Below are 22845 nucleotides of genomic sequence, written 5' to 3' on the forward strand. Positions count from 1 at the left end.
AACTATATTTCTAATCATATTCTCTGACTAATTTTCTAACATATCTATCCCTATTTTGTAAATAATAACGAGCATTTTGTCATGTCATCTACTGTATAAAATAATGGCAGTAAATATTAACTGACCTATCGAATCAAGATATACTTCTGATGAATCTCAGTGAGAGGACATTTAGTGTTAATGGAATGTGCATTTCTCTAGGAAACACAAGTATTACCATGTCATTTCCCCCCATGTAGTCTGTGTGCATATGCTCATACATTGTCTAAATGAAGAATTTAGACCACAGATCACTTTTTATCTCCTTTTTTTTCATGTGAGAATATTTTTAATTTAGTTTTTAGCCAACTGTATCTTATTTTTGTTAAAATAGTATTCATATCTACAATAGGCCGGTAGTCCCAAGCCAATTGATTGTTGACTCTGGTGTGATTGATAGTAGTGTTACAGTCTTCAACCATGTTTCTTCTTTATCATAGTAACAGGTGAGAGATTAAACAAAGTTGCCATCCTGTATGTTTGGAAGGACTTGACCACCAGTTTTTTTTCTGTCACATGCATGTGTGTGTGTGTGTGTGTGTGTGTGTGTGTGTGTGTGTGTGTGTGTATGAGAGAGAGAGAGAGCTTGAAATAATTTGTGTGGGGAAAATGAAAACTCACCACAGAAACTTGGGATTCTTCCTTAAGTTGCCTACTTTCAAATTAGTGTGTGAGAGTCTTAGTGAAATGAAGGGATTACAGATCTCTTGACTCTGTCAGCATTTTTTTTTTTTTACTTAGTTTATGGGTTCCTTGCTTTTCTGAGTGTTAGTTAATAACCTTCAAGAGTTTTTTCAAGTGTGTAAGGTCAGTTCAGTTGAAAGAACTATAAATCTGAATGATAATCTTTAGAGCCTAAATACTTACAAATGTAGATTATAGATTATTTTGTGATTTCTTGCATTTCTGCCCTTGATATGCACGGTTACATCCACATCTTTTCAACCCCCATTACTATGATACTATTAGTATCGTTTTCCCAGAGGAAACTAAGGCATGTTTCCTTACTTCTTTAAGATGGTCTTTCCTCGTTTTCAACTAAGGCATTTAGATGAGTATGCTAATTTTAAATTGTCAAATACTTAGGGATTTTGCTTAAGTTTTCCTTCAAATTAATACAGTTCTACATAGAGGAGATTTGGAGCAATTTAAGTAACCAGTGGAGCCCAGTGGATGATAGATTAAGGTGAGATTTGTCTTCATGACTTTCATTTCCCAACAGATGTAATATAAGATAAATTTATTTCAGACATCATACTATGTGTGAGACTAGTGTTGAAATATCAACTGAGCTTTAAAATCTGTTTCATAACTCCTGTGTCATTCTGAAAAGGAAATGCAGCAGAAGAGGTACCTTTCTATATTTCTATATTTTTTTCAAAGACTTTCCATTTTACACTGACCCTTAAGTACATAAATTAGCAAACATTTAGCAGGGAGGACCCATTATAGTCACACACATTCTCTTATATAAAATACAGATGACTTAATTTCTAAGTTGATTGTTAATAAAAAAAAGTTTATAATAAAATTGCAGTACTTATAAGAGTGATAGAAGATATAGAAGTTACAATGATGGAAGGGGTTTTCAGAAAATATAAGAAAAAGAAACTTTTTTAACAGCTTTATTGAGGTACAATTGACATAAAATAAATGGTACATACTTTAAGTGCACAGGTTGTTAAGTTTTGATATTATGAACCTGTCACCACAATCAAGATTGTTAAGTCATGAAACCATAAAACTCTTAGAAAAAAACATGGGCAAAAATCTCTTGGATATAAACATGAGCAACTTCTTCATGAACATATCTCTCCGGGCAAGGGAAACAAAAGCAAAAACGAACAAATGGGACTATATCAAACTAAAAAGCTTCTCTACTGCAAAGGACACCATCCAGTAGAACAAAAAGACATCCTACAGTATGGGACAATATATTCATAAATGATATATCTGATAAGGGTTGACATCCAAAATATATAAAGAACTCACACACCTCAACAAACAGAAAGCAAATAATCCAATTAAAAAATGGGCAGAGGAGCTGAAGAGACACTTCTCCAAAGAAGAAATTCAGATGGCCAACAGACACATGAAAAGATGCTCCACATCGCTAGTCATCAGAGAAATGCAAATTAAAACCACACCTCACACCAAATAGGATGACCAACATCGCAAAGACTAGGATCAACAAATATTGGCAGAGAAAGGGGAACCCTCCTACACTGCTGGTGGGAATGTAAATTAGTTCAACCATTGTGGAAAGCAGTATGGAGGTTCCTAAAAAAACTAAAAATAGAAATACCATTTGACCCAGGAATTCCACTCCTAAGAATTTACCCTAAGAATGCAGGATCCCAGTTTGAAAAAGACATATGCACCCCTATGTTTATCACAGCACTATTTACAATAGCCAAGAAATGGAAGCAACCTAAGTGTCCATCAGTAGATGAATGAATAAAGAAGAGGTGGTACATATATGCAATGGAATATTATTCAGCCATAAGAAGAAAACAAATCCTACCATTCTGAACAATATGGATGGAGCCAGAAGGTATTATGCTCAGTGAAATAAGCCAGGTGGAGAAAGACAAGTATCAAATGATTTCACTCATCTGTGGAGTATAACAACAAAGAAAAAACTGAAGGAACAAAACAGCAGCAGACTCACAGAACCCACAAATGGACTAACAGTTACCAAAGGGAAAGAGACTGGGGAGGGTGGGTGGGAAGGGAGGGATAAGGGGGAAAAGGGACATTACGATTAGCACACATAATGTAGGGTGTGGGGCATAGGGAAGGCAGTACAACACAGAGAAGACAAGTAGTGATTCTATAGCATCTTACTATGCTGAAGGACAGTGACTGTAAAGGGGCCTGTGGTGGGGACTTGATAGTGGGGGGAGTCTAGTAACCATAATGTTGCTCATGTAATTGTACATTAATGATATGGAAAAAAAAATTAATATGTCCATCACCCTCAAAAGTTTCCTCCATCCCCTTTGTTATCCCTCTCTCCCCTCTATTCCCCATCTCTTTTCTGTTACTACAGTTTAGTTTGTATTTTCTAGAATTTATTATGATTGGCATCATGTACTATGTGGGGAGGTGAGGGTTGACCTGGTTTCTTTCTTAGTTTGAGAGTCATCATTGTTACTGTATGTTATCAGTATTTGATTGATTTTGATTGCTAAGTAGTATTCCCCTGTTGTGATACACCACCATTTGTTTATCCATTCATCTGTTGGTAGACATTTGGGTTGTTACATTTGGGGCTATTACACATAATGCTGTTGTGAACATTCATGTACAAGTCTTTTTATGGACGTACATTTTATTTTTGGGGGTGAATACTTAGGAGTAGAATGGCTGTGTCATACAGTAGATACATATATAGTCTTCTCAAAAGCTGCCAAATTCTGTTTTAGCAGCTGTATGTGAGAGTCCCAGTTCCTCCAAACCTCCACCAACACTTGGCATGGTCAGTCTTATAAATTTTAATCTTCCAGTAGGTATGTGACAATGTCTTGTTGTGATTTTAATTCTCATTTCCCTAGTAACTTTGAGCATCTTTTCATGTGCTTATTTGCCATTGCTATCTCTTCTCTTGTGAAACGTGCACTCAAATCTTTTGTCCAGTTTTTAAAAATTGGGTTATATATATTGTTGAGTTTTGAGATGACTCCATATTTCATATTGTAGTACAGAATGTGTCAGTATTCTATATTAAGATAATATATACATTTATTGATAAAGGATACAAATCCTTTATCAGATACATGCTCTGCAGATATTTTTCCCAGTACTTGTCTCTTCATTTTCTTTTAAAAAAACTATTTTACAACTAGAAATTATATATATTTAAGGTGTACATCATGATGATTTGGTGTACATAGTGAATGATTACTGCAGTCAAGCTAATTAACATCTCTCTTCACATAGTTATCTTTTTTTCATGAAAGGAGCACCTGAAATCTGTCTTAGCAAATTTCCCAAGTTTAATGCAGTATTATTAACTGTAATCATCATGTAGATCTCTAGACATTCATCCTATATAAGTGAAACTTTTATTCTTCTAACAAACCTTATCATTCTTTTAACAATGCCTACAAATTTTTAATTTTGATGAAGTACAGTCTATACTTTAATGGATTGTACCTTTGTTGTCATGTCTACATAGGCGTTTTTAAAGTTGGAAGTAGTATATCATTTATAGGAGTTCTATTGAAATGGTTTCTAATTAGCTAGTGGTATAAGATATGTTGTCTTATTTGCATCTTCTGAGTTTTAAGATTTTTTATTTAATTCAAAGTCTGACTCTGAATTAAAATTGTAAAATGTAAACATAAGTATCTTTTAATGTATGCATTGATCCCAGACTTAAACTCAGATTTTTGTTTAAAATTTTTATATTATTCAATTCTATACTTTATATTTGAATGTTTTTTAAATTCTAGGTTTCTCAAAATGTAAAGTACTTGTTGCTATAATTAGATCCTACTGTAAGCTATCAGAGTGTTATTATTAAAGTATTATTTTTCTTATCACTCTATTAATTGGATGCAATATATAGCAAATAGATTTCAGGAAATAGGATCTAGAAAAAAATGACTTGAAAGTACATACGCTGCTTCAAATTTATTTGCTCATAGAGTAACGAGAGGGAAATTAAAACCCAAAAGCGTGCTCTGAATTGCTAGTTTTCTGTAACATTTTCTAATTTTAAGTGTGATGAAAAATTGTTTCTTCATAGAAAGATTTTCAGTTAATAAATTTCTTTTTTAGTATTTCCACATGTGACACCAAAAGGAATTAATGGTATAGACTTTAAAGGGGAGGCGATAACTTTTAAAGCAACTACTGCTGGAATCCTTGCTACACTTTCTCATTGTATTGAACTAATGGTAAAACGTGAGGATAGCTGGCAAAAGAGATTGGATAAGGTAAGAGTAGTTTTTCTTACTTTTAAAAACAAAATAATCAGATTTTATTTAACTTTTATGTATTGACTGAACGTTTAAACCAAACTAACTTCTTAGGGAAAAGTCTTGGTAGAAGTAGCATGTGGTGCTCCTCCTCTGAAACTTCGTGTGTATCTTAAACTCATGCTCCTAATGACATTCACCAATTATGTATTTGGTTACTGTACAATATGCATTCTTGATAGGATTTTAATATAAAAATTTGTGTAATGGTGATAATAGTGCTTTAGAATAGAAGTGATGAGCTCTTAACGTTACCCAGCTTTATTGTATAATATATGAAACTGCATTTATATGAAATAACTTAAACACACTACTTTATAAAGTTAAATATTAGCTTAATTGCATTCATAGTCATGTATATTTCCAAGTTCATTTTGATGCTATTTAATATACATTATGTTCTTCATTGAATATGTATCTATGTTCACCTTTTCCCACCTTGGTCTAAACTGCAGCTCTGATAATAATATTGCAGTATAAGTGTTTAGCTTCTAATGTGAAATATGGCTCAGTGAGTTTGTTTAGCAGGAAAACTTCTGTTTATAATTCAGTGTCAGTAAAATAGTAAAATGTTAGAACAGAAACACACCTTAGAAAATTTAGTTCTAGTCTAATGCTATCATTTTATAAAAGAAACTGAGGCCCAGAGACTTGTCCAGAGGTGTTACGTAGCGATTAGAAAAATTTTACTGTATTCCGTATTTCAGTTCTGGACACTAGGCCAATCATCATCAGAATCTTATCATTTATCAGTAAGTCATGTTGCTGGCAGTATTTGAAGGTCTTATCAATTTGAACAGGACACTAAGAAGTGTTATTGCTGATGTAATGGCAGAATGGCCGCAGGATTTGGAATAGCAGTGTGTTTGAGAAAGTCCCCGTGTTTAGAAGAAAAGAATTGTTCAGAATTCTCAAGTGCAAGCAACAAGTATGTTGACTTGTGGCAACATACTGACTGGCAATATGTAATCTTTAAAAACCGGCATTGAAAATGCTTATTTAAGGCATTTTCATTATTATTAGGATTGACATTTCATTATTATTCTGGTGTCGAGCTATTATATCTTCAAAGATCTCACTTTATACCAATGCAGACTGAATTGAGTTTTTAGAAGATTCCTTGTGTTCACAAAAAATTATATACTGAGTAAACAGGACAACCCCTAAATGCATTAGACTAATGATTCAAGAGAATCATTCAACTTGTCCAGACTAGCTCATTTAAAACTTTTTGGCAACTTTCTTTTAAGGTCTCCTGTCTTTAGTCTATTTATCCTTCACTAAGGGGTTGTCATCTTCAGTCGTATACTCTAACCATACTGCCTTAAAAAATACTCATTAAAAATAAAACATGGCAAAAAAATAATAATAAATGAATAAATAAGCATGACTTCTCCATCTTTTCAGCAGTAAAGCTTCTTACCATGCTGCAGAGAGAGGTGGACTTTTCATTGTCTTCATTGTTGTTAATCTTATCCATTCTCTTTCTTTATTGGGTAGCAGTAAGTAGAGCAAGCAAAAAGATCTGTGAAAAAATACTTTTGTTGCTTCTCTGTGCAGCAGTTAATAATCTTTTCAGTAATTCATATAATTTGGAGGAAAGTACAGTTATACCTTACTATGGTTTAACTGAAGTTTTTGTTATTCAAGAAGTATTTGCAAGCTTACTGTGTGCTAGGCTCTAAGCTAGAAATGGGGAACAGTAATGAATAGGAAATTGTCCCTTGAGCTAAATATCTAATGAGAGCAATAAATAGGTGATAGATTATATAATAACAACTATTTAATAGCAGAATAGTTTATACTTTTATGTAGATTTCTAATGTCAGTTACATTGTTCTTTCAGTTAAGTAGTAGAAAATTAATATTCTTCAGTGATGATGGTTTTTCTTGATTACCTATAATTATAATCTCTCATGCTACAGAAGAAAGTACATTTAATTGTTAACCAGTCACCTCAAAAATTCTAGGTGAAAAAATTTGATATTAACAATGCTAATATAATATACTCTTTGAAGATGTTTGCTTACATTAATAGACTTGCATATGTGTAATTTCACATGATTTTTCATTTTCCCATCTTTTTGATGTTTTTTTAATTAAGGTAGAACATAAATGTAGTGAAATGCACCAATCTTAAGCATAGTGCATGATGATTTTGTACATTTATATGTACCCCTGTAACCACCATTCAGATCAAGATACATAACTTTAGAGCATCCCAGAAGGTTCCTTCATGCCCCTTTCTAGTCCATACCATACCACCACCTCAAGAAATGACCACAGTTTCTAACTTATATCATCATAGATTAGTTCTGTCTGTTCTAGAAACATCATGTAAATGAATCATACAATATACATTCTTGTGTCTGGCCTTTTTCCCCCCTTAACATTGACTCTGAGATTGATTCATGTTGTTAAATTTAGCAATATTTATTCTTTTTTTATCGTTGTATAATTCATTGTATGATGAATTTTCATTGTATAACTTCAATTTGCTTAACCATTTTTCCTGTTCATAGACATTTTTATGTTTTGGCTATTGTGAATAAAGCTGTTGTGAGCATTCTTGTACGTATCTTCTGCTGGACATACGTACTTTTGGGCATTTTCCTAGGAGTAGAAAACTGTTGGTTTATGGGGTATATGCTTAGCTTTAGTGGATATTGGCAAATAGTTTTATAAAGTGGTTATATCAGTTTATACTCCCATCAGCAATAGGTGAGAATTCCAGTTGCTGTCCACCCTTGACTACACCTAGTACTATCAGTTTTTTGTGGGTCTTTTGTTTTATTTTTTAACTTCAGCCATTCTTGTGGGTCTGTAGTCCCATTTTCTCTTGAGTATACAAAAATTAGTTAATCTTTCAGTCTAATGAGCTAATTCATTGATTTGCACTAACTTCAATTCAATTGGGGTATTTGAAAGTAGTTAGCTTTGAGTTTGTTATGGGCTTTAATGTAGCCCTCAAGTATTTGAGGTGTGGGAATAAAGGTTTAGGTACTTCACAAGCTTGTTGGACTTCAGTATCAGATCTGACTCAGTGCAGCTCACTGTTGTAGAATAAAGTTGTAGACTAGTGCTGGGGCCAACTTTATTCTAAGCGTTGGCCTTGGGTCTTTTAACCTCTTGGAGCTATAAACCCAGTCAATAAACAGAGAGGGTTATGGTAAGAATCCAAACTCTTTTTGGCTCTAAAATAGTTTTAATCAGCTGTGGGAAAGTACAGAAATTTATTTTTCTTAGAATATATTTTAGCATTCATTAAGTCTACCTATTATGTTGTTTCTTCCTGTCATCCATTACTTGCTTTTTTTCTTCATTACAAAATAAAAATAACTCTTACTGGGGGAAAACAAACACATGACTGTATTATAGGCATTTCTCTGCTGCTGATTTATCTTTTTTTTTTTTTTTAAGTATTGTCACTGGCAATTACTTAATCCATCTAAATACATAACCTGCTTTTCAGGTGATCTTAGTGGTGATTTAAATGGTGGCTTGTGTGTAATAGCCCAGAGAAAAGTATTTTCTTAGGAAGAATAATGCTCATTTTTCATATGAGCGGAGGTTTTTTTTTGCCAAATTTCAGTGAAATGCAGAAAAAAAAATCTCCATATGGTTAATTTTTTATTTGCATTTTTAAAATAGGAAACTGAGAAGAAGAGAAGAGTAGAGGAAGCATACAAGAATGCTATGACAGAACTTAAGAAAAAATCCCACTTTGGAGGACCAGATTATGAGGTATGAAGTCATTTTTTGGTCTTAGAGAAACACATAAGCCATACCTACCACTAAATGATTAATTTTTAAATAATGCTTTTGTCACCTTTTAACATTCTAAATACATCATTTGTTCTTCAATATTTGTTTTAATTAAATGTATATTTCATAATACATAAATGCTAGGCTTACTCTTAATTGTCTAAAAAGTTTAATATAGACTCTACAAGGCTTCTTATAAGGCCCATCCACTTTATTGAACCAGTTTTTATGTCCCTTGTGAGGAGAGTAATTTTTAATGTTATCAAACTTTTTTTTAATAAAAGCAATCTTTTATTAAGGAGTAAAAACCTGGGTACTGTGCAAAGATTTTAGTTTGCTATGTACTGTGAAGTTTCTATATCCATAGTGTTACCAGACCCCTAAGTCCAGGTTCTTGAGTTTCTGTTATAGAAATGAACACTGAACTTGAAAGCAAGCAAGCAGGCAGAGTTTATTAGAGAGAGTTTGTATACAAGAGCCTTAGCCTATCTGCCTTACCAGCTTGCCTCGCCTTGCTCACCTCTACAAATCAATCATCCCATCCAGGCAGGTTTGCTCCATGTCACTCAGCAAACAGAAGCAAGTTGCCTTGTAAGGAACTTTCTCTCTCCTCCAGTCAGCAGCTAAAACCTACTTCGGGGTCCCAGTTTCTGACCTTAATTATGCCAGCCCCTCAGCTCTTCGTCAGTTCTGTTGTAGGTACTTTCCCTTCACACTCGGGCTACATAACATCTGTTGTTACCAAACCCCCCAACACAAGACCAGGTTCTTGAGACTCAGTGTTACAGAAATGAACTGAACTTGAAAGAAAACAAGCAGGCAGAGTTTATTAGACATAGCTTGTATGCAAGGGAGCTGCAGGAAAGAGAGAAGTCAGGCCCACCAGAAAGGGGTCTTTGGGGGCTCATTTATTAAGGCAGTCGTTGAAGGTTCAGGGAACCAAGGTATGACAGGGATTGTTCTTTCTTGATATTTTCACACCAGTATTTCCCAGGTGGGGCACTACTTTGATGGTTAACAGACAACAGTTTGTAATCTCACAGTTTGCTAGTCAAAAAGTATCTTTTGATACCCTAGAACAGAGGGGTTTAGAAAAAAAAATGTTAATTATAAATCATCACAGGTCAAGTTAACTGAAAGATTGTACTTGATCAGGGGCTATTCTAAGAATATGTTTTCAAGTTAGGTACATATCCCAAGAGGGAGGCTGATTCCCAAATGGAGTTCATCCCTCTTCAGTCTCTGCCTGCTTCAGTAGCACATATGAACTGTTCTAATTGCCCTGCCTTTATGTTTGAAAATGTCTGAAACCAAATTGTTTTGCCTGTATTCCCTCTCCATACACACTCACGTATATTAAAATTTTATAAGCTTTGTTTTCCATGATACTTCTTTAGAAAAAAGTTTATTCTTTTTTCTTTAGAAAAAAGAAGTATAAGTAATATATCTGGTAATTGTCATTAACATTGTTGATGTTCCTGAAATAAACATTTCAAAAATAGAGTGGCAAGCAGAATCATTGAGGTAGAAGTAGAATGGTAAAAAAGGTAATACTTAGATTACATTTAAGAAAATATAAGAATAAATTCATGCCCTTTTTTATTCTGGAGAGTTATAAAAAGAACTCCATTGACTACTTTTCACATTGGAATTGATTGACGATAAAAAAAGGGCTACTGGTGGCTAAATATTTTTTATGTTGCAATTGATTTCCAACTGTGGAAATCCATAATGATAATCCTTGAGCTGTAGTGTTTTTTATACAATTTTTTTTTGTTAAGGTATAATTGATATACACTCTTATGAAGGTTTCACATGAAAAACAATGTGGTTACTACATTCACCCATATTATTGAGGCCCCCCCAGACCCCATTGCAGTCACTGTCGATCAGTGTAGTAAGATGCCACAGAGTCACTATTTGCCTTCTCTGTACTACTGTGTCTTCCCCATGATCCCCCCTAACACCATGTGCCAATCATAATACCCCTAAATATACCCGCCCTCCTGCACCCCTCCCCTTTGGTAACAACTAGTCCCTTCTTGGAGTCTGTGAGTCTGCTTCTGTTTTATTCCTTCAGTTATGCTTCGTTGTTATGCTCCACAAATGAGTGAAATCATTTGGTACTTCTCTTTCTCTGCCTGACTTATTTCACTGAGCATAATACCCTCTAGCTCCATCCATGTTGTTGCAAATGGTAGGATTTGTGTCTTTATTATGGCTGAATACTATTCCATTATGTATATGTACCACCTCTTCTTTATTCATTCATCTACTGATGGACACTTAGGTTGCTTCCATATCTTGGCTATTGTTAATAGTCCTGCAATAAACATAGGGGTGTATATATCTTTTTGAATCTGAGAATTGTATTGTTTGGGTAAATTCCTAGGAGTGGAAATCCCAGGTCAAATGGTATTTCTTTTTTTTTAGTTTTTTGAGAAACCTCCATATTGCTTTCCACAATGGTTGAACTAGCTTACATTCCCACCAGCAGTGTAGGAGGTTTCCCCTTTCTCCGCATCCTCACCAGCATTTGTTGTTCTTAGACTTTTTGATGCTGGCCATCCTTACTGGTGTGAGGTGATATCTCATTGTGGTTTTAATTTGCATTTCCCTGATAATTAGTGATGTGGAGCATCTTTTTATGTGTCTGTTGGCCATCTGAATTTCTTCTTTGGAGATTTGTCTGTTCATATCCTCCACCCATTTTTTAATTGGATTGTTTGCTTTTTGGTTGTTGAGGCATGTGAGTTCTTAATATATTTTGGATGTTAACCCTTTGTTGGATATGTTGTTTATAAATATATTTTCCCTTACTCTAGAATGCCTTTTTGTTCTGCTGATGGTGTCCTTTGCTGTACAGAAGCATTTTGGTTTGATGTAGTCCCATTTGTTCATTTTTGCTTTTGTTTCCCTTTCCCGAAGAGATGAGTTCAGAAATAAGTTGTTCATGCTTATATTCAAGAGATTTTTGCCTATGTTGTCTTTTAAGAGTTTTATGGTTTCAAGATTTATATTCAGGTCTTTGATCCATTTTGAGTTTACTTTTGTGTATGGGGTTAGACAATAATCCATTTTCATTCTCTTGCATGTAGCTGTCCAGTTTTGTCAACACCAGTTGTATGACATTTCCCCATTGTATGTCCATGGTTCCTTTATCGTATATTAATTAACCATATATGCCTGGGTTTATATCTGGGCTCTCTAGTCTGTTCCATTGTCTATGGATCTGTTCTGGTGCCAGTACCAAATTGTCTTGATTACTGTTCTTTGTAGTAGAACTTGAAGTCGGGAAGCATAATCTCCCTTGCTTTATTCTTCCTTCTCAGGATTGCTTTGGCTATTGGGAGTCTTTTGTGGTTCCATGTGAATTTTAGAACTACTTCTAGTTCACTGAAGAATGCTGTTGGTTTTTTTGATAGGGATTGCATTGAATCTGTAGATTGCTTTAGGCAGGATGGCCATTTTTTTTTTTGTATCATTAATATAAAATCACATGGGCAGCATTGTTACTTGATTTCCCCCATTAGGATGGCCATTTTGACAATATTAATTCTTCCTATCCATGAGCATGGGATGTATTTCTGTTTATTGGTTTCTTCTTTAATTTCTCTCATGAGTGTCTTATCTTTTTAAGGATATAAGTCTTTCACTTCCTTCATTAGGTTTATTCCTAGGTATTTTATTCTTTTAGATACAATTATGAATGGAAGTGTTTTCCTGATTTCTCTTCCAGCTTGTTCATCGTTAGTGTATAGGAATGCAACAAATTTCTGTGTATAATTTTTGTATCCTGCAACTTTGCTGAATGAGCTGTAATATTTTTAAATTAAGCTGTCATTTCTTTCCTTCTAGTATATCTTAAAATTATATAATTAGCCATCATCTGGGTTTTAAAAAACTAGATTACAAAATACAAGAAGTTTTTTTTAAGTTGTTTTTTAATAAAGAGCTCTTTATTCCAATCACTTTAGTTCCCCCTCAGAGTGGCCATCATAGGAAAAATGTACCTGTTTCATTTGTCAAAGTAGAATTTTTTAATGCCATAACCCATTTAGTAGACTCCTGAGACTCTGACATGATATCATAGATTGAACAAGTATTATGGTTTTTAAAAATGTAGATAAGTTATGATCAATAGCGTTTTTAAAAGCATTGAATATGTTTGATTCAGAGTAGATTTGGGATATTTTTGCATTTCTCTCTATCAGCTGAGATCAAAGTGATACTATCATTTGATTGTCTTTGAAATGTTTTAATTTTATAAAGGAATTTTGCAGGAGAGAGACCTCTGGAGTGTTACTATTCTTTTTCATGATCCACCTGCCATTAGATAAAGTTACATTCACTTAATGATAATTCATTGATATATGCACTGTTCTGTGTGTTATAGTTGAATAAAAATATTTTTTAAGTGGATTGTGAGGGACTCCTCATAACTCTAAAAAAACTATTGCATTAAATCAAGATTTCTCATATACCTGTGCCAATATGACAGGAGCCTTATATCCTACATTGTGTCAGGAATAGTGATGTTGCTAGATACTTTTTAATGGAGTATTAATGAATTGGGGTTACCAATCTAATTGGGAATATTCCAGACCAGAAATCATTATTCATGTGTCTTATTGGGTGTATTTAAAAATTTAGAGAACCTTAAACCCAGCCTAACTTTCTGCCTCCACTTTTACCATATTATGAAGCTATTGTCCCACTTAAAGTGCTCTCATGTGTTTCATCACAGCAGGAACATACCTTGCTTGTATTCATTTTGCTATTGTCCTTTATACTTTTATCGTCTGGTAAAGCTGAAGCTCCACTTGCATGAGAATCTCATGGAGGACTTCACTAAACTTGCATATTCCTACCAATACCCACTAAAAAGTAATTTCTTTTTATGGGGGCCTGAGAATTTTAATTTTTTAACAAGTTCCCCAGGCAATTCCCTAGGTGTTTGAGAATTCCTAGGTGCTTTGCCAACTAACCAGGCTTTCAAGTATCAGCTCAACTTTTCTTTCCCCATGAAATAATTGTCTTTGCTTAGGAAGATCCCTGGAAAACTCTTACCTGTACTTGGCATTGGCTATAGATCTTCTGTAACTTTATGTTTAACCTTTCTGCAATTTTATATGGTTTCTCTTACCAAGTACTCAAGTTGCAAGTTGAGCTGCTCAACTCCACCAGTGTAGCCTGAAAACAGGCATAGATAATACATAAATGAAAGAGCATGATTATATTCCAACAAAACTTTAATTTCATATAATTCCCACATCATGAAATGTTATTCTTTCTTTCTTTTCCCCAACCATATTAAAATGAAATTCTTTGCTCAAAGGCCTTACAGAAATAGACAGTGGACTAGATTTAGCTCATAGGCATAGTTCACCAACCCTGCTCTAGACTGTCTCCTTAACACAGTAGTAGTCATCAATATACATTAAGTGTAGTGAGTGAATTAATTTTAACAATTTTGTACAAAGCATATGTTACTTATCTTTATGATAACATACCTAGTGTGCTAACTGGTTCATAAATGTTTGTTGAGTCACTTTTCAATTTTTTCCTTGAGTTAATGCCAGGATTATGAGTATTCTTTATTTTCTTAAATCAACTGCTTTTTTTCTCCTGTGTGTTTAAATAGGAAGGCCCAAACAGTCTGATTAATGAAGAAGAGTTCTTTGATGCTGTTGAAGCTGCTCTTGACAGACAAGATAAAATAGAAGAACAGGTATATCTATTATTAAAAATTCAAACATTAGGCATTCCCTGATATATGCTATTTCATATACATAGAATTTGAAAATTGTGACCCTAATAACCTAGAAAATGAACTGTGTCTACATTGAGTCAGAAACGTAGAAGAATATAAGTTAGTTCCTTTGTTGATCAATTTCCAAGCAATAGAAAGAAGGCCAGAGATTGTTTAAAGGAAGCATGCTTAATAGACATGAAATTAAATGGAAATATTTTCCTTATTCCACTTGAAGTATCCAACTTTATTTTCATTCTATTAGTATCAGTCATATATTTAATCTGAGTGAAACTGTCTCTGTGCCTATTTCTCTTCATCAGTAATACCATATGAATTCAAAAGGAAAATGACCAAGAAGTTATTTTTCCTTCTACTTTAGTGCTATTTAATTTTTATTAACTCCCTTATTGCTTCAGTACCTTCACATTCAGTTGCTTCCTCACTTTTTTAACTTTGATGAGTGTTTTATCATCATTAAATTTAGAGCAATTATACCCAGCTTCTTCTGTGGAAATTGAAGGAAAATATTTCTTATATACTTTAACTCTGGTATCAAGATTAATTTGATCCTTTACCACCTTTTAATTCTGCAACAATGCAGTTACCATATATTACCTCTTGGTGATACTTCAGGATGAATTTTAGTTACTCTCCCCAGGACTTTAAATATCTTGCAAATAAGTCATATGTGTATTAGCTTTAATACCACAAATTAACTTGCATAGAAAAGTTAGCTTGTTTATTCTCTGTCTAAGGCAAGTCATGGCCATTATGCCCATTTACTGGTCTGTCTACCCAAGGGTAAATCACTTGTAATAGTGACTGTTTGCTTTTCATGTTTATTTATTTATTTTTTCCTAAATCAGTGATAAGAAGTTCATGTCATATTAATTTAACAAAGGTTACTGCCTTTTTTTTTTATACCCAAAAGATGCTATGCAGCCCTCAGTAAGAATGGGAACTTCTGGTTCCTATGGGAGCTCTGCTTTTGGGTGTCTGAAGTAGCATCATGGTATTGGTTTTTTAGGGTTTCTTTTTTCCTTCACTGTATTTTTTTAATATAAGTTGTACTGTTTGGGGAGGAGTAGGGAACTGTTTGAGGTCAAGGCAACTTCATTTTCATTCTTTAGTTTTGCCACTGACTGTGTAGCTATAAACTTATCGCTTAAATTCTCTGGACCTTGGTTTTCTATGTATGGGAGATGATGATTCAGATTATCCCTTCTGCTCTAAAATGTTATTCTACTGAATATCAATACCGTGGTTGAGTTATAGTTTAAGAGGTTCGGTAGAACTTCTGTAAGCTTTAGAGAAAAAAACTATTCATGGGGCTATGAACTCATTTAATTTCAGTCCATTCTTGTCATTCTGGTAGATAACCTACAAAACAAGTCATTAAACAGACCATAATTTTCCTTGCCTAATAGCAAAGCACATTGATATGACAAAGATAATTACAGGGTGGTAATGCTGTAGGGTTAATAAGCTCCAGTAATCTGTTAAATCAGTTTCAGATCTTCAAGTCATTTCCCTTATTGTACACAGTAGATACAGCACAGGGCTCTCAACAACACAGCCAGTATATAGGATTTCTTCAGTGACACATTTTTTAATTTACGGTGTTTTACATATTTGCCAACATAGGGGGGAAGATATGTGCAATAACATGGTGAGTGAGAAATGAGATCTTAGCAGTTGTAATCAGATAAGGTTGAAAATACCATTTGTCTTCTGCATACTTAGAAGATGAGCACACATACAACATAGCAGTTTCTGGTACATTACATTCAGCAAATATTTATTGAATAAATGAGAAGAAACTAGGTAAACTAAGGAGGTAGAAGGAGGTTAAGTGGCAGCTTAACAGAAGTGAGGTGATAGGTTGAAGACACAATACCATCACGGAACAGAGACAGAAATATACATGATATGCTCTTTAGAACATAACTGAAGCAAATTATCATATTGGTCCAAATGATACAGCCCCACAGGACCCTGATGGGGTAGAATAATTGAAATAATTTGCCCAGAGTTTGGATATAAGAAAATTAACTTCAGCAGCGGTGTTAATGCAGATTCATGGTAAATGATGTCCTGCTGGCTTTGGAGACCCTGACCAGGAGCAAAATCAAAGAACTAATGCTTGGTCTATCTAATCTAGGTTACATCTATGGCATCTGAAAGAAGAGATTGAATTGGCATACATGAAGTGTGAGGATTTGGCAAGGCTCCTATCTGTAGAGTATTTTCATAATTCAATATTTATAAGTACTAAAGTGTTCAGGTTGAATTATCCATTCTTAAACGCTGTAAAATACACTTTAAAACTATCCCATCTTAACATCATGTTTTCTTAGTCACAGAGTGAAAAGGTCAGGTTACAGTGGCCTGCATCTATGCCATCTGGAGATGCCTTTTCTTCTGTGGGGACTCACAGATTTGTCCAAACGGTAAGCTAATGTCAGTTTGCTCAAAGTATATGTTGTATTGTTCTTCACTGTTGATGGAACTATCTTGTATAAGTTTTCACCCTTTTCTTGAATTTAAGTAATGACATTCTTTGGTATTATATGTTTCTTCCATCTACATCATCCAAAACAGGTAGAAATCTTCTGAATAGAATGTTCTTTTTTATTTAAGGGGAAAGGGAAATGGGGGTGGATAGGGAATGGCTAGTCCAAAATAGTTGACCAGAAGCATAGCAAGTTATATTAAATCTCTTTTCTTTGAGGTTAAGTGGTATTATTTTGTGTTATTGGAAGCATTGCATTCTTTTTAGAATTTTTGTAGCAAAACTGATAATAGGTGCATGAAGTCAGCACTTGCTGCTGAGCTTGTTTCATATGGTGCTTTGTTCTCTTTCTTTATCTTGTGTTTGGAAGTTGGTACTGAATGCTCTGTTGTGCCTTTGTTCTGATTACTTGGTTTTTTCTTTGTCTGTCTCTGGTAGCCCTATAGTCGCTCTTCCTCCATGTCTTCCATTGATCTAGTCAGTGCCTCTGATGATGTTCACAGATTCAGCTCCCAGGTACTGTATGAATGTATAGAGTGGACTTGAGTCTTTCTGTGCTATGTTTCAGCCTGCTTTCTTGTTCCTAGAAATTGTTTGAGTAGGCCACTTGTTTTGGTTTTGAATTTTAAATAGTAACAATAAGCATTGAAAAAGGCCTTCCTTATCTACTAAATAATTCCTCTGTCAGGCTTGCATGTGCCCTTTGTATCCTCTACTGTGGATAGTTTGTAATTTTGCCATGTAAGAGGTACTCCCACAAGATCACAAATTCAGTTAAAATGAGTAGACGTACCTGGTATTTAAATATCACATAAAATCTGTTTATTTAGACAGGATTCAGAAACTTGGATGGGCATGGTCTACAAAGTTACATTTCCTCATAAAAGCAGGTTTCAGCAGTCTCACTTTTAATCTAATTTAAAATGTCTCAGTTATATTTGACAGGGAAATAACTTTTTAAATAATATTTGTCTCATTACCATTATAATATTAAACACTGAATAGGTTGTATTTTCCTTATGCAAATTACCCTTGGATATTATATCTTAATATTCCTGTTCATATGCTAAATCTATGGAAATTGGTTTTAAGTTACTCAGCATCAGTAAGGTTTAGGGATTAGCAGTTCAATTCTTACAGTCTCTGTTCTCATAAAAAAAATCAAAGTATTATTGGAGGAATAATTTTTAGTGTTAGCATTAATTTTAAAAAGCTTTTTAATCTTTATATCTTTGACATTCAACTTTGTATCTTTATGGTGATTATTGGATCACATCATGTATGTTAAGAAACTGAGTCTCATCAGAATGACCTGAGTTTAAATCCTGATTAGCTGTATTATCTTGGGCAACTTTTCTAACTCTTCCATGCTTCACTTCTGTGATTTAGCTATGACTATTATCTGGACATACAGGAAGTGCCCAATAAGTGTGAGTTTCTGTTAGCATTATAATAGCATAATTTCTTTGTGCTAATCAAAATTATCTACATCATTTTTTTCTCTAGCAGAGTATTCCACTAAAACTTTTTAAGAGTTGTAATGTAAAGCAAGTATCTATTAGTCTACACTTAGAAGTAAAATTTACATTAGTTTTTAACTACTCAGTAAAGAAGAAAATTAAAACTCTAAATACTAGCTTTTTTCCTCCTTGAAACATTTTTGAGAAACAAATGTATCAGTTCTTCATCAGAAATTACCCATAACCAAACTTATGACAGTATTTCTTACCTTTTGCTCATCCATTTCTGCATGCTTTTTCAAAAGCTTCTCATTCACAATAAATTAGTTACATAATCAGATAATGTATTGGGAGACTGTTTTTTTCTGCTATGCTCCACCTTGCATTAAAATAATACATTAACAGACTAAAACCCATCAGTACTCGTCACCATTTTTCCCTTAAAGCAGAGGAATACACAGGCTGTAAATGAAAGAGAATGTAATGAGAGCAAGAAAACAGTGTAAACCACTGATAGGTGCCTAAGAAATGGGGCTTCAGAACCCAGACCTGGGCCCAAGCTATAGAGCTGTAGTATAGTTGAAAGCCAAGTACAGACGTCTATATTACTAAGAAGCAGGTACTCAGCTTTTTACGTGATTTTGCTTAATTGAGCTTACTTCCTTACCTGTTTATGTAATTCATGTATATAAATTGAGAAAAGCCTTTCTAGTGGATTTTTTTCCTAATAAATTATGCTCATGGTTGGTAAAATTCTGCTTTCAGCTTTTGATTATAATACCGTGTTACATGCCAAAAGAGGCAGAAAATGAAGAAGAATAAAATAAATATCAACTATTTATTCTCTTTGTTAAAGTATTTGCTGTCATTAGCATACTTGGCCTCTGGCATATAACTACTGATTAACTGGGCCTTACCATCTACATGCAAGTCTTGGCTCATGACTGCTTTGTTCATGTTGAAATGATGTTTATAGGTAGGTAGGATAATTAAACTGAGAACTGAGAAATACCTTGAAAATAACTTCAAATAAAATACGTGAATGTACTGGGATATTAGTAGCAACATGTGCATCTGTCTGATGGGCAGATATTGGGAAGAAAGCCCACTAAATCAAAATGTACAGAAAGTAGAAAGGACTTGGGTTTATAAATAATCTCTGCATAACACACCACCTCGAGATGTGACCTTAAATATCAAAGGAAAAAAAAATACTCTGTTATGGGGGAAAAAAAGAAACAAAGGGTGGGCAGTAAGTAAGTACGTCTGCAGGTTAATCAATGGTGAGTGTGACTGCAAAAGCAATTCTGTGTAAAACTCTTTCCTACTTTATGTCTATAGTGACACATTGTTGTAATTATTTCACCCCTCTTATTTTTACTGTACAAGTAAGATGTGTTAATTTTAGCAGAACTTAGAAAATAAATAAAAATAGATAACTAGTAATATTCTTATGCATGTCCTTTTTCCATACATATATAGTATACATGTATTTATATATGCAATTAAGTAAAATCAGGCATACGTGGGTAAATACACATACCGTAATAGTTGTCTTTTTCTACTGAAGTAGGTAATTGTTTATATACTATTTTATAACCAGTTTTAAACATATAATTAAACCCATCTTCCCATCAGTAAATATAGGTCTCTGTCTCCTTGTCTATTGTATGGATATGCATACTGGGTTTACCTGCTCGCTTAATATTAACATGCAGTTTATTTTCAGTATCCCTCTAGTATAATTAGAGCAACAGGAACATCCTTTTATATACATCTTTGTACACTTATTCAATTACTTCCTTTGAATCTACTCCTAGAAGTAGAATTGTAGGACAAAGGCCTTGCACACTTCTCTAAGTTTTTAAAATTCTTATTTCCAAACTGTTCATTAGGAAAGTTGAACCAACTATCCCAGGACAGTTTTCTTTTGCTGTATGACACTGAATATTATAATTGTTAATTTTTGCCAATCTGATAAACTAAAAGAGTTATTTTGCTTCTTGACTGTTTGCATTTGTTCAGTGAATTGACTATTCATGTCCTTAGCCATTTTTCTTTTGAGTTAACAGTACTCTGTTAATTTGTTAATAATAAATTATTTTATCCAACAAATCCCTGTATGACTCTGTGACTCTAAAAATAAGCATAGTTGTATTCCTTTCACATGGGTAAGAGAAAGAGATCTGAGTGGTCTTTGAGCTCTTTTTTTTTACTTTTGTTCATGAGAATTTTGTTCATTACAATTTCTTTGTGCCATCAAAAGACAATTTTCTTTTAAAAGTTCTGTAATAATATTACAAAAATCCAATTAGACAGCCCCCTAAACTGGCATACTAAATGACTCATGTGAGGTGGAAGGAAAGGTTAGAATTGAAGTGCTATTACCTCTTACTTCAAATGTGTTTTATCTCCCATTTTTTTTCATAGTTTATTTGGTATGAAGATTCTGTGTGTGTTGGCACACATCATTTTCAACTCTAGGCCCCCAAAATATCAAGGGCATAATTCCCCAAAATTATGCTTAGTCTAGTTAAAATTTGCAAAGACTGTTTAAAGCAGGTAAACCCTGCTTCAATGATTTTGACCTAGTCTTTTTTTTTTAAGTGATAGCAAGTGTTACTAGTAACATTATTTCCTAGAGTCTCAAATTTTGAGCTTACTAAAATATTAAGTTTAAAATATAAGTATAAAATAAAAGTTAAAATATAAGTATAAAATATAAGAATGAACATTCTTGTCATTCTTGTCATTCAACTTTAATGGTTCCTTGTTTCCCATTTATTTTTGATATACAGAGTCATAACTGAAAACAGTAGTACACAAAGCAGTTAGATCTGAACTGTCAGTGTGGTCTTGAATGCCCAAGTAACTACCCCTGGAGTAACACTGGCTACTTCATATTTTATTGCAGTAAACATAAAATAAATTATAATGAGATTTTACCTGTATCACGACTTTTTTTAACTTCAGTGTTCTTACCTGAGGGAAGATGCCATAATGGATAAAGAATCCATGATGAAGGTTTTGCAGAGAAATTTATTACTTTGAGTACTTCATTAGTTTATTTAATTTCCTAGGAGCATAGTAATGAATACATCTTGTTTCTTTCTTGGACTTTTTCAAGTGCTCTTAAGTCAAGGGAATAAATAAGAACTAAAGACTGAAAACTTTTCCATAAATGCAGTGGTAACTCTGATAGGAATACTATTTTTTCATCTGTCTAGAAAGACTGTGTTAAAAGTACTTACTGTATATTGTTTTAGCTCCTATCAATTTATATTTGTATAATCTGGTTTCTTTTGAACCAAAATGTAAATTAAAACCTCATTTTTCAAGCATTTGAAATAATTAATTAGGAATAATCTCCCAAACAAAAACAGAGCTAACTGGCACTAAAATTTTTTTAAACAGAACTTTCTTTCTTTGTTTTTCAACAGAGTAAAATCATTCACATTCTTCTTTTATAAGTAAGCTATTTAAAGTTGGGTTTGTTTCTGGTAGGCATTTCTTTTGCCTCTAATTTCGTAAGATAGGTGTTCTTAACTCCCAGTACTCCATCTAAAATGTGCATTCAAATTTAAGATTTTTAAGATCTTGGGATCTAAAAATGGTAAAAAATGTCTCTTAATCATGATGTGACACAAACGAATGAATCAAGCCAGGGCTACTGTGGTTGTTTTATTTAAGCATACTTACTGGAACTTTCTTTGTTTTTCCTTTTTTTAAAAATCAGATAACCTTTTGTAAAACATATTTATAAGTTGGAATCCTTCATTAGTCATCCTCACCCTCTCAAAGCAGATTTCAAAATTATAGAGGCACATAGATTTTTCCAGACAGCCCCTGAAGTTATGTTTTATAATTAAGGCTTTATAAAATTATAGAATATACTATTAGTCACATTTAAAAATTTCTCCCAAGTCTGTAACCTAGCACCATTTGCTTTGTTTTGAGGATTACAAAAAAATTGATTTTATATTAGTGTTTTTTAGTACAAAAAATAGACTGTAGAATCTCAGCATAAATATTTTTATCAAAAACTTTTTGTGTGATTATTGCCATTATAGACTCTTAAATATGAAATGTCTGAAAAATACTTCAGAATAAATGAAGTATCCTACTTCCCTGCATTTCTCCATCCTGTCATTAACCTGGATATGATATCTGCAATGTGGACTAAACTCTTAACTATAGAAAACCTACTAACCATCATGCATTTGGTTGCTCAGCTTTCTAAGAACATCATTTCTCTTAAAGCCATACCTACTTTCAGTAATCAGGTATGCCTCCTGAGATCATAAAACTTGATGATTACAGAAGTACACA

At 33.5% G+C, this 22845-nt stretch overlaps 1 protein-coding gene across 5 annotated transcripts in view; it reads left to right on the top strand.

The window, feature by feature from the left end:
* The window catches only part of CERT1 (ceramide transporter 1), a 118862-nt gene that overhangs the window by 79727 nt on the left and 16290 nt on the right, over window positions 1-22845 (top strand). For 2 of the 5 annotated variants that reach the window (XR_012130540.1, XM_073235010.1), the window contains exons 7-12: window positions 3468-3551; window positions 4825-4982; window positions 8676-8768; window positions 14434-14520; window positions 16902-16994; window positions 17495-17572. Coding sequence is in view for 4 of the 5 variants with exons in the window: in XM_073235010.1 (XP_073091111.1) it covers window positions 3468-3551; window positions 4825-4982; window positions 8676-8768; window positions 14434-14520; window positions 16902-16994; window positions 17495-17572 (593 nt within the window). In the remaining variant the exon portion in view is untranslated. The remainder of the gene's footprint in view (window positions 1-3467; window positions 3552-4824; window positions 4983-8675; window positions 8769-14433; window positions 14521-16901; window positions 16995-17494; window positions 17573-22845) is intronic. The other 3 variants (XM_037000292.2, XM_073235017.1, XM_037000295.2) reach the window with 3 other exon arrangements.

Source organism: Manis javanica, chromosome 1 (genome assembly GCF_040802235.1).
Source record: "Manis javanica isolate MJ-LG chromosome 1, MJ_LKY, whole genome shotgun sequence".
NCBI classification, from domain to species: Eukaryota; Metazoa; Chordata; class Mammalia; order Pholidota; family Manidae; genus Manis; species Manis javanica.